The 12,544-nt window shown below is 54.8% G+C and overlaps 1 protein-coding gene across 2 annotated transcripts in view; it reads left to right on the top strand.

Moving 5' to 3' along the window:
* The window catches only part of TRIM67 (tripartite motif containing 67), a 33,652-nt gene extending 22,646 nt beyond the window's left edge, over positions 1-11,006 (top strand). For both annotated transcript variants that reach the window (XM_012660213.1, XM_012660212.1), the window contains 7 exons: positions 490-600; positions 1,710-1,869; positions 3,939-4,084; positions 5,820-5,958; positions 7,373-7,676; positions 9,538-9,700; positions 10,941-11,006. In XM_012660213.1, coding sequence (XP_012515667.1) covers positions 490-600; positions 1,710-1,869; positions 3,939-4,084; positions 5,820-5,958; positions 7,373-7,676; positions 9,538-9,700; positions 10,941-11,006 — 1,089 coding nt within the window. The remainder of the gene's footprint in view (positions 1-489; positions 601-1,709; positions 1,870-3,938; positions 4,085-5,819; positions 5,959-7,372; positions 7,677-9,537; positions 9,701-10,940) is intronic.
* The last annotated feature ends 1,538 nt before the right edge of the window (positions 11,007-12,544 follow it).

Genomic DNA, 12,544 nt, shown 5'->3' with positions numbered 1-12,544 from the left:
CTGTGAACGCCCTGACGTGATGAAGGGCTATCATTGTCCGAGCAGCTCCAACTATGCTAGAGACATTTCCTAACTGAATCAAAATATCACTTTCAAGGAGAGAAGGAATGAGCGTTGGTGATGACGCGTGGTTTACCAGTGCAGCGCTAAGTCCCTTGAGTTTCCATGACCACACCGACAGGTTGGCAGTGAGTCAAGAAGCCAGTCGCCAGCTGTATGGCATCTCAGATCATGCCCTGTCTCTGCGTTACTGTCCAGAGTTCAGAACGTTTGCTGTGTTGGAGGTTTGGCCCCACTTGTTGGGAAGTGAGTCCATTTACTCCCCAGGAAAGAGGACACCTGGAGCTCGGGAGCACGGCCGAGGGAGGAGCGGGTGGGAGTGGTCCAGACCAGCACCGCCTCTTCCAGGGCTAGTTCTCTGGCTCTGGCTGTGGCCTCCCTGCTCTTCCTCCCATGAGACACCTGCTGAAAGGAGTGTTCCCATTGCAGATGGTTTGGGACCAGATCAATCACTGCACATTGAAGCTGCGCCAGTCCACGGGGCTCATGGAGTACTGCCTGGAGGTGATCAAGGAGAATGACCCCTCTGGGTTCCTACAGGTGAGTCCTCCCTGGAGGACTCTAGCTGACCTTCCTCCAGCTCCACTGCCGCTCCCCAAATCAGCCCAAGTCTTAGGCAAGACCCTTCCATGGCTTGGGGTTGAGTAGAGTCCCCTTTGTTCAGTGATTCCAGAAGACCTAGCCTCTCATGTTGGCTCTGACTCTCACTAGCTGTGACCCTAATTTCGCATCATGCATTAACAAGGAGATGAAACAGCATAATCTTTAGGATCAAAATGCCATTCTGCAATATTTCTCCCACAAATGGGAAAAGACAGCTTTGGCCAAACAAGCTGGACAGATTGCACTGGAAGAAGTGAGTTAGCAGAATCCACACTGCCCGGGTGCAGAGTCCTGCGGGCCTGGCTGGCGACTGGCTGGCTGCCCGCAGAGACAGTGCAGCCTCCGCGGGGCCATCTCTCCAGCATTTAGGCTGACTCAGTGTCGTGAGTATCTCTTGGGAACGTGGCAGTGATCCAGCCTCTGTCTGCAGAGAAAATAATACATCCCCTTGATGACTCCCCACGAAGGGTACACGGGATCACGGTTCTCCAGGGACACGTGCAAAGGTCTGATAAGCAGGGCTTTCCAGCAGAGGAGAGCAGAGCTGTGGGTGTGATGCAGTCAGAGTTTGGAGCAGAAGCTACAGAACAACTTAGAGGAACCACACCGGGAAAGTGGGCTTCAAAACTCTAGGGGTATGGGGTATGCTTTCTTCAGACACTGGGACAAACTACCAGCATGTTTCACCTGCCAGAGTACTAGATCTAGCAAAACATATAATGAAGGATGCTTTTGTATATTAAAAAAAGTATCATGTATTTCACAACAGGGTTTGGCCCAATTTCTTTAAATAGCAAGTGCTTCTGTTCATTTCACATGATCGCCCTTTTAAAATATGATTGAAACAATGCAATGCATTTTTATATGGCCAGTGTTGTGCGGGCAGGGGTCTTTCAATCTCTGCCAGGGCTTGAGAGTGCATGCTTAGCACGGGTCCTTTCTGTCCCTGAGCCCCGTAGAGACAAAGCTCCTACCCCTTCATCACCATTGTCTGCACAATTATTCCTTTGCAAGTTGAAACCCTAAACTCTTTGCTCCCCTTTAAGATCTCAGACGCTCTGATCAAGCGTGTCCAGGTGTCCCAGGAGCAGTGGGTCAAAGGTGCCCTGGAGCCGAAAGTGTCTGCAGAGTTCGACCTGACCTTGGACAGCGAGCCATTGCTGCAGGCCATCCACCAGCTGGACTTCATTCAGATGAAATGTAGGGGTGAGCCGTGGTTGGCCCCAGTTCAGTCAATCCTTTTTTATGTTTTTTCAAAAGAGTCTCTTTTGGTTGCCCAGGCTAGAGTGCAGTGGCATGATCACACCTCATTGCAACCTCAAACTCCTGGGCTTAAGTGATCCTCCCGCCTCAGCCTCCTGAGTAGCTAGAACTACAGGTGCACACTAATTTTTAAATTTTTTTTAGAGAGGGGGGTGGTCTCAGTATGTTGCCCAGGCTGGTCTCGAACTCCTGGCCTCAAGCAATCCTCCCAATTCAGTCTCCCAAACTTCTGGGATCATAGGCATGAGCCACCTTGCCCAGCCCAGTCAGTGCTTCAAAAGAGGCATCCAGTCTGAGGGGCAGCTCGGTGCCGTCGGGAGAACTGTGATGCACGGAGTGTGGGAAATCTAGAGTCCCAGACCTGGGTTCAAGCCCCAGCTCAGCCCCCGCTAGCTGTGTGAGCTGGTGCAGGAGACACCCAGGCTGAGCCTGAGCCTTCCCATGTGTAAAGTGAGGGTCATTTGTTCATTCGGAAACACTTGTGGAGTGTCCACTAAGTGCCAGGCACTATCCTACGTGCTCAGGATGAAGCAGTGAACAAATTGACAAACCAGGGGGGCAAGTGCAAAGGCACTGAGGCAGGAATATGATTTCTGTGTTCCAAGAAGAGCAAGGTGGGTTCAGAGAGCCAGGGGGGACTCACAGCGAGGGTTAAGTAAAGTTGTGTCACTTGCCCCATCACAAAACCAGCAGGTGACGGCCAGAACCAGAGTCCTGTTCTATACTCTGCCTCTCCAGAGGTGCCAAGGGCGCATTTGGGAGGGGAAATGAAAACCGTTGAGCTTTTTGTGGCCTGGGGGCTGCACTGCAGGATCTGTGAACTCGGGAAGTCCCACCTGCAGAATATTGCCCATTTTTAGACTGAAGAAAAAACAAGTCTCTTGCACATTCCCACGCTCACTCCCACACAGCTTGCACCTTGGGTGAGGTTTGGAAATGCCACCTGCCCCACGTGTGGATGAGATGCAATGCCCAGGGGCAGGGGGAGCTTGGCAGAGTGGGGGAGCTGCAGTGGAAGGGAGAGGTCGCCCCAGAAATTTACGGTGCGGAGGCAGGAGGCTTGGGGCCAGGCTAGATGGTGCTTCTTACTGGATGGGGTCATGGAGTTCAGAGGGGGACTGGGAGAGCAGAATGGCAGAGCCCAGGGGACCGAGAGGACTCCCACGGCTGGTTACCCGAGGGCCAGGAGTCGCGCTGCGCTCAGCCAGCCCTGAGACCACATCTTTGATGAAGGCAGGGGTTTCACACAGTTAAAACCTGGAATATAGCTCCCTGCTTCTTGGAGCAAAAAATATAGTTTTACAAAACCAATGTTGCAATTTTCCCTTTAAAAAAAAGGTCAGAGTGGACTCAATCTATTTCTAAAATCTCTTGAGCCTGAATAGAGCTAGAAGATTTTTAAAATTCTCCCACTCTCATCATAGTAGAACTTATGATACAACTGATTCAAATCCTTAATTCTTTGGGCTGACTGTCCAGTACTCCAGGATTGCTTCCCTGGCCAGGATCTGGTCTTTTGACCTATTTAATGCTCCCTGCGGAAGGTTCAGATGCATCCGCCCCACCTTCCCAGCTGCAGGTGCAAGCCGCAGGCCGGCTCTCGCTCAGTCTACATTGGCTCGAGCTGTGCCTTTGTGGCATGTGGAACATGGCTGGAATTCCTTGTGTGCTCCTCACAGGTCTGAGAGTCAAAACCAGCGGTTCTCAGTGGGCAGAGGGGTGAGAACATGCTTTCTTACAGGCTCAGAGGGTGACGCCTCTGCCCTGGCCCACTGAGATTCCAGGACACCCTCTAGGGCTGAGAAGTACAGGATCACCTGTGCTTGCCCCATCCCCAGCCCACCTGGAGACTGAGTCCTGGGAGGCTGAGAGTGACCACAGGGTGGCCAGGGAGGGAATTCAGCCTTGGTGTCCTCTGGGGGCCAGGAGCCCCTAGGATGGGGGCAGGGCAGGGGCAGAGCTGGGCCCCTCTGAGGGCATCGTGTGCTAACCCATGTGGGTCCCTGTCACAGTGCCGCCTGTCCCCTTGCTGCAGCTGGAGAAGTGCTGCACCCGCAACAACAGCGTCACGCTGGCCTGGAGGATGCCGCCCTTCACCCACAGCCCCGTGGACGGCTACATCCTAGAGCTGGACGACGGTGCCGGGGGGCAGTTCCGGGTGAGGCCTTGCTGCTTCTTTGTGGGGGTGGGGTCCTAATGCGGAGGCCAGGAGTAGGTCTCACTGCCCCAACCTCTGGACCAGCCCGTGGAGCTGCCCGCAGCCCTGCTGCCGCCCTGCGGGGGCATTGGCATGGGGCTGGAGCAGAGCTCAGAGAAGGCGTCACCTACGCGTCCCACACACAGCAGCACGTTCCCTCAGCAGGTTTCCTCACACCGTGTCTTGTCTGGCTCACAGATTATTTCAGTGGGCCTTGCCTTGGGGAGGTACACGTTTCTGGAGAGGAGGAAGCAATCTCTGGCCCTCCTATACCTGGCAAGGCACTGGCATGAAGGATGCTTGATCGTTGGATTGGGATGACATCCTACATTCATGTCCCCATTGACGGGCTGTTGTGGGCAGCAAAGGCGCTTAGTGAGCCAGAAGTGCAGCTTCTACTCCCCGTCTTCCAGAAAGCCTGGGACAGCCCCCGACCCCACCCCAGTCCCCCAGTAGAGCCTTGAGATTCACTCGCGAAGTTCAGGTTGACACGAGTACCAGGGAGCACAAGCTCTGTGCCTTCCCGGATCACCTTTGCAGTGCAGACCCCAGGCACTCCTATCGGGCGAATAAGCTGAGAACGGAAAGAGATCCTTCACCAGAAACCACGAGGAAAGCCCATGTTTTTTAAAATGAGAAGGAAAAAAAAGACCATTTGTAGACAGTAAAAGAAGCAGCTGCAGAACTCAAAGATGGTCCTTCCTCTTTGAGACAGGACCACTAACACAAGCTAGACCCGGGGGCTAGGGTTCACGAAGAACGGCGTCTTTTAGAGGGAAAAATGTGGGCTTTGGCGCAGCCAGTCCTGGATTTGGACCGTGGCTCCTAAGCAGACTGGCTGTGATCGTAGGCAAGTTTCCTACCTTCTCTGGGTCTCCTTGTGTGTAAAATATGGAAAGTAATAACAATCTCTCGGGGTGTGTGAAGATTAAATACCTTATGCAATACCTGGCATACAGCTATTGTGATTAACAACAAGTGAAGAGCAGCCCCCTAAACACACGATAGGAGAGAAGTTTTAGGCAAACTAAGCAGAATAGGATGACATCTAGGACAAGGTAGCTTTGAAGAGAACAGGAAGCAAAGTAAATCCCTAGAAAACGATCTCTGGGGTCCGATGCAGAGATGTCTCACCCTCTGGGGAGACTGGGGAAGCTGCAGCTCCAGGAGCCGAGGAGTGGGGGATGCCAACCTCAGGGGTGGAGAAGGAGACGCAGATGTCCCCCCGGCTCCAGAGTCCCATCTGATGGGGTCGACCTCAGCAGAGGCAGGACATTCCAGCCAGCTGCAGACCTGGGTCCCTGCTTCACTACGACCCTGTCGCACTGCACGGCCGCACAGGCGGCGGGCCAGGCAGCCAGTGGTAAGGTGTCCGTGCCTCGCTTGGTCAAGGTCTGTGACCCGGCCACCACTGATCACAATTTCCTTTATTCAGTAAGTTCTATTAGGGTGATAGCACTTGTTTCAATTAAAAAAATTTTTTAGAGACAGGGTTTCACTATGTCGCTCAGGCTCACCTCGAACTCTGGGCTTCAAAGGATCGTCTTGCCTCAGCCCTCCAAGTAGCTGGGACGACAGGTACTCCACCATACCAAGCAATAGCACCTTTAACGTCAGGGTGTGTCCAGAAACCACTTACTGAGAGGAATGTTCCAGATGCTCCGGGAGCTAACGAGCAGCCGTGGCTCTCTTTCAGGAGGTGTATGTCGGCAAGGAGACCCTGTGCACCATCGACGGGCTTCACTTCAACAGCACCTACAACGCCAGGGTCAAAGCTTTCAACTCGTCCGGCGTCGGGCCGTACAGCAAAACCGTCGTCCTGCAGACGTCCGATGGTGAGCACAGGGGTCTCTCAGTGGGAGGAGCGGAGTCATCGTTTTATCCAACCTGATGACACCTGCTATGTCTCTGATGACTGGGGACACTGGGCACAGCTGTGTTCTCCATCCTGGTCCATTCTGGGGCCATGGGTGAGCCGCTTGGGGAGGAGACGCCCTCAGGCCCAGACCACTTTTCATCCTATGGACGGGAAACGATCAGCTGCTTAGATGGAAGAGGGAGGAAGGGTGGAAAGGAGGGTGAACGCCCTGTCCTGACTCTGCACGTGGCTCCCTGCCTGCAGCCTCCTCCCCAAGAGCCAGGAAAGGAAGGATCACCCCTTTATCGCATTGCACGGGACGTGCAACAGGGAACTGAGTGAGGAGTGGCTCGGGGAGGCTTAGCTTCTCCCACCTGCGAAGGGCAGAGGAGTGAGTGAGACAGTTCGAGACAAGAATGCCCCATGGCAGCCCCTAGATTCGAGCTTTTCTTACAACGGGAACACACCCCGCGATACCCAATGCCAGAGGTCAGGTCTGATGGTTTATGCACCTAGCTGCGTCCTTTCAGATTGTAGGCAACAACAGCACATTAGTATTCAGTGGAATTTTGATCAGTATTCAGTGGGAAGCGATGATGGAGGTAAAAACCACGTTGCAAAGACAGTCCTGCTCCACCAGGCCCAGCCCGGGCTGCAGAGGTGGTTTCCCACTCCCACCAGTCCTAGGGGGAGTGCTAGCCCTGCGTGTGTCCACACGTCTGACTGTCACAGCTGGATGGTCTCCTGGGGCAGGGAAGAGAAGCAGCAGGTGTCAAAGGGCACAGCAAGGGCATACTTTTCTGAAAATGGGGAGACGTGCAGAGTCATTTTATTATCTACACCCCTAGAGGAGAGCTCACGGGCGTTCTGCCCCAGCACCCTCCAGCCTAGAGGTGGGTGGTCCTTGCTCTGTGTGTGGTGGTCACAGTTTCAGGGTGAGGGCCTTGCTTCCCACAAACTGGGGGATTTGGAGAACAGACAGGGGAGCCACCTGATGGGCTGCAAAATGAAGAATTGAGCTGTGACCTCGCCCACATCCCTGCCTACGAGGTGGACCATCCACACCTGCTTCCCCAAACTTGTAACGGGGGGTGAAACGTTTGGAAGGGTGTTAGAGACTAAGACCCCCGGAAATGCATTTCGATTTGGGGATTTAAGGCCTGAATGTCTGCATTCCTTGGCAAGGCTGGGCTCATGGGGCTGGGGACTTGGATGCACACAGAGCAGGGCGTGTGTGTGTGTGTGTGGTAGGCACACAGGGAAGACCATTTGATCTGGGTGCCAACTTTCTAACAGAGACGAGTGAGCCCATGCCTCTGTGCCCGTTAGAGTCAGCTAGTGAGTTCCACGGAGGAGCCTGACCCTGTTCCTCTCGCCTCCATCCTTTTCAGTGGCCTGGTTCACGTTTGACCCCAACTCTGGGCACCGGGACATCATATTATCCAATGACAACCAGACGGCCACCTGCAGCAGCTACGACGACCGGGTGGTGCTAGGCACGGCTGCATTCTCCAAGGGCGTGCACTACTGGGAGCTGCACGTGGACCGGTACGACAACCACCCAGACCCCGCCTTCGGGGTGGCCAGGGCCAGCGTGGTCAAGGACATGATGCTGGGCAAGGACGACAAGGCCTGGGCCATGTACGTGGACAACAACCGCAGCTGGTTCATGCACTGCAACTCCCACACCAACAGGTACATGCAGGGAGCATGGGGGGGTTGCGAATGAGGGTCCTGTGGACCCGTGTCCCTCCTGCTGTCCCGAAGGCCAGGTGTCAGGAGTGGAGGGAAGTGTTTCCAGCCACTTTGGTCTCCAGTTTCCAGAAGGCTTTGACTCTGGCCAGGTAGCCATGGCCATTTCCACCTGCAGCCCCGGTGAGGGCATGTCATGGTGACCAGAGCAGCACCAGCCCGGATGGGTCTCCCATGACACCCAGCGAGCCACACAGCAGGATGCTCGGCTCGCAGTTTTCTCTCTGGTTCGGCTCTGCTTTGCTTTACAACCATCTACCCAAGCGTGGGTGGCTGCAGAGCTTCAGTGGGCACAGCTGTGGCCAGCATCCTCACAGCTGTGACCAGGTCATTGCGGGCCGTTGCCTGGAGTGACCCCGCCACAACCCTGGTATCACGTGGGCTTGAGCCTCGGCAGAGCCTTCGCCTGGGCAGGCCTGGGAGGTGAGGGCAGGCGGGGTGCTCACTGGGGATGAGTCTGTTAACAAGGGCGCCCAGAGGTGCGGCTCTGACCTGAGGCTGGCCCTGGGGTGGTGTTACCCGGTGGACACAGGAGACTGTTCCGTGTGCTGCAGACTCCTCAGCCCCGCTGGGCGTTGGCCACGATACCCCTCCTGGGGGGACTGGCGAGCGCTTCTCGGGTCTCCTCTGCCCCTTCCAGCCCCTTGGTATGGCCTCCTCGCTAGGAGGGGCAGAAGGAAAGTGGGGGCTGGGAGAAAGCCCAGGAGGACTCTGCCCCTGTTTGCACACCCTCCCCATGCCACAGGTGAGGAGCAGGTTTGGGTGAGCACTGTTCTAGAGGAAACCTGGGCAGGGGGCGTTGGGCCCTAGCGCTGACCTGGGCCCAAGGCTTGGCTTAGATGGGAAACACCTTCCTGTACCACGTGGTCAATACGCCACCTGGTGGTCAGTGTCCACATAGCGCCAACGGCCCAGTTCTAGGTCCTGTTTCCCACCTGCCGGATCCTGCCCCGGGGCACCTTCAGGAAACCTGCCCTTCCGAAAAAGACCTTTTGGTTAGTCTACCAGATGCTCTTCACAACTCACCCTCTGCCCAACTAGCTGGTTCCGGCTGATCAACTCATTCCTAAGCAGAAAGGACAAGCATGGTTTTCTTAGCAGAGCTGAGAAGCCCAAGGTCAAGGCTGGGACCTCAGCCCTTAGAGAAGGGAAGGGAGAGTTGGCTGGATTCGGCCCATGGAGACAAGGGCCCTTGGGAGACTGTTCCTACTTAAAGATTCACTCCCACCCAGGGGATGGGAATTCTCACAGAGCAAGCACCCCAATTTACATCCTCAAGGTTACCTGTGGGTCCCTGATGGGATGAGCACCCCTCCCCCTGCCATATGTTGCCTTTCAAGGAGCCCCAGGATGTGTCTGGGAAGATGAGCCGAAGTAGGGTGGGGCTTTTCAAAATTTCCTAAGGCCTGGATGTCTGCGTCTTCACTGAGCTCCACATCCTCACTTGACCAAACAGAAAAGGGTACCGAGTTAGTTATTTTCTTCAGCAGGTGAAGGCGCCTTTCTTACCCACGCTCCATGCTCCACTCATCAAAACCCTGACTGCTTGGTATGCAGTCCCAGATACTGTCAGAAAGAAGGGGTTGAACAGCCTGGTTCCTCCAGGGTAGAATCTTCATGCACGGCCTGTTAACAGGGTGTAGCCTGCAAGAGAAGGCTCAGACACCGAGAAGCATAGTGCACCGCGGGGGCTGTGTTTTTTAGGTGAGGGTGTTCCCAACATCCTTTAATTCATTCCCCCGAGTTGTTACCTACATCACAGGCTGAGTATGAGGATGGGTCTTCTCGGGGCTTCTCTTCCCAGGACGGAAGGCGGCGTGTGCAAGGGGGCCACCGTCGGTGTGTTGCTGGACCTGAATAAACACACCTTGACCTTCTTCATCAACGGGCAGCAGCAGGGCCCCACAGCCTTCAGCCATGTGGACGGGGTCTTCATGCCAGCCCTCAGCCTCAACCGCAACGTGCAGGTACCACACACCCCCAGGCCAGAGCCGGTCTGGCTGCTCCCCATGGTGTGCTGTGGGTCTCTGCAGCGCACTTGGACGTAACGGGCTGTGAGGAAGCTGACAGTGCCCGCCCTGACAGAGCTTACCTATCAGCCTGCCTTGGGCATTCCCTGGAGACAGCCCCTTCTTTCTGTTTATTTATTCATTATTTAATTTTTTTAATTTTTATTTTTTCAGAGATGGGATCTCACTGTGTCACCCAGGCTCTAGTGCAGTGGCGTGATTATAGCTCACTGCAGCCGTAAACTTCTGGGCTCCAACCAATCTTTTTCTGCCTCTGCCTCCCAAGTAGCCGAGACTACAGGTGCATACAGCCACACCTGGCTAACTTTTTTTTTAGAGATAGGGTCTTGCTATGTTGCCCAGGCTCATCTCAACCTCCTAGCCTCAAGCAATCCTCCTGCCTCGGCCTCCCAAAGTGTTGGATCCCAGGCATGAGCCACCATGCCCAGCTAGGCAGTCCCTTCTGACTTGCTCACTTGGAAGGAGCAGGGACCCTAAGATGGCCACTTCTGGAGAAGGAGGTCTCGGGGAGGAGGGCTCAGTCCTTGGGGAGTGCTGATGGCTCAGGAGCCTGACGCAGATAGACGAAATGAGAGCCCAGAGGGTGTGACGGGGAGAGGAACGTGGGGGTGCCGTCCCTTGTCTCTAGTAGGTTCTCTTCCTCCGGAGTGGGAATGGAAGGCGGGAGAGGCAGGGTCCTGCATTGGTGCCCACTGGCCCTGAATATTGATGGGTCTGTGCCAACCACTTAGTGATTGATTTGCACCTCCACTCATTTGCAGAAGATATTTGAGGTGACCTCAAAGGTGAGCCATTATGCCGCAGGGTGAATAGAATAGCGTGGGAAAGGAAAGAAGGCCATGGAAAGGAAGTAGGCACAGATGCACAAACACGAGAACCAGCACACCCACTGCAACAGAGCATCCACTTCGCCTGGGCTCTGGCGGCTCTGGCCAAAGGAGAACCCACAGGGGTGTGATTCCCATTACGAGGAAAGAGGCACAAACCAACATGCCCTTAATTCATGATACTATGCTATGTAATAAACAGCATACTCGATAGTATGGAATAGCCCTGGGCTGTGCGTGGGACGGCCCTTGAGCAAGCAGGGGACGCTGTGTGTGGCTGCTGTGCCGTCAGAGCACTCGGTCTGGATGGCAGCCTCTCCCACCCTCAATTCCCCTGTCTTCTTTTCCAGGTCACCCTGCACACAGGATTGGAAGTGCCAACAAACCTGGGGCGGCCAAAGCTCTCAGGCAACTAGGTCCCAGCTCCAGCTGTCCAGCCGTGCACCCCGCCATCCTCACAAAGCTCAAATAACCCCAGAGGGCAGGATAGGCAGGTGTGGGTGCAGCCCAGCAGCCACAGAGTGTCCTAGATACATGTTTTCTTTGGGGGCCGGGGAATGTGTCTGCAGGCCATGCCTGTGCTGTCACTGTCAGTGGTAAGCACGGTATACGTTTTACCTTCGTTCCACCTAGAGGTCACAAGTCCCACCAAGAAGGACCTTCCTCAAGGGAGTGAGAAGGCATTTGCATTTTATGTTTATGTTTCCTGCCATCTGTTTTCAAAGCTTGCTTTTCTTTAGAGGGAGAGAGGAAGGCAGGCTTTGAGACGGGCCTCCCGAGAGGGGCGTCAGGGAGCTCTCTGTATACGTGCTAATCCCACGCGCCCAAGTGTCAGCTCTCTGCGGGGACAGTGCTCCTCCTCTGAGCACCGAGGCTGCAGGTTCTCATCTGTGCTGGGAAACGTTATCCTTTAGTTTCTTGGTCCTGGAGCCTTTAGTATGATCTGCCACTTGCAGACCCGATTCAGGAGTGACAGAAAGGGGCATTGATCATTAGTGCCGGATTTTTGCCTCTCACTGAACTGCTGAGAACCTTTGAAAACAGCTTCCTTAGGTCCTTTGTGGGTCAACCAATTGTGTCTTTCTCTCTCTTTCACACACACACACACGCACCAGTCTGCTAAAATTCACCCACTCAGTTCTTGGTTTTTAAACACATAGGACAACACCTGAATTTTAATAACTATGTGATGCGTCTTCACCTGGTGGTAGCTCCTTGCTGGAACTGGCTCCCCAAGAAGTTAACTAAAAACGTATCCAAGTTGCTCTTCTGGGCTGTGCCACTCTCAGACTCATAAGCATTTACGATGTGACACCCGGGGAAAGCCTCTTACAGTCAGTCTACCTTTGTTTTGAATCCAACCCCACTGTCGTCATGAAAGCATCACGAACACAAGAAGTGGCCCCGATGGCAGGCAGGGATGGCTCTGCCTTGACAGGGTGCACGGGACCCCCAGAGAAGGCAGGACACAGAAGGGCACTCTTGCATGCCTTGTCTCCCAGCAGGGGTGTGCCCAGTCCCACATGCCAGGGCGGGGCTCTGGAGTGGATCCTCCCTTCCTTCCTGGGAACACCAGGCTCTCCGTTACCCACGCTGAGGCACCCCCTCCTCTCGAGGAGAGCCTGGCCCAGGGGCTCCGAGCCCAGACGCTGCCACAGAGAACCCTCCTCTCCTCTCTTCTTTCTTCTTGCCCGTCCCCTGCCACCTCCAGCCCCACCTGGCGATAACCTTTCTCTCTCCTTTTTAAAAGAATACGTTTTATCTAGCATTTTATTTCTGAGGTTGAGGAGCAATTCACCTATTGGCTGGATTGGATTTTTCTAAAACTCGCCCCGTACACCGGCACCAACTGTGCTTCCTTGGTTCTGCCTTCCTGTTTGGACGCTGCGCCTGCTTTCTGAGTAACCACCTGCCAGGGCTGCGCAGATCCTCCCCTCTATTCAGCAGGTGCGAC

The sequence above is a fragment of the Propithecus coquereli genome, unplaced genomic scaffold (assembly GCF_000956105.1).
Source record: "Propithecus coquereli isolate 6110/MARCELLA unplaced genomic scaffold, Pcoq_1.0 Scaffold66, whole genome shotgun sequence".
Taxonomy (NCBI): Eukaryota; Metazoa; Chordata; class Mammalia; order Primates; family Indriidae; genus Propithecus; species Propithecus coquereli.
This window is presented reverse-complemented; position numbering and strand designations above follow the sequence as displayed.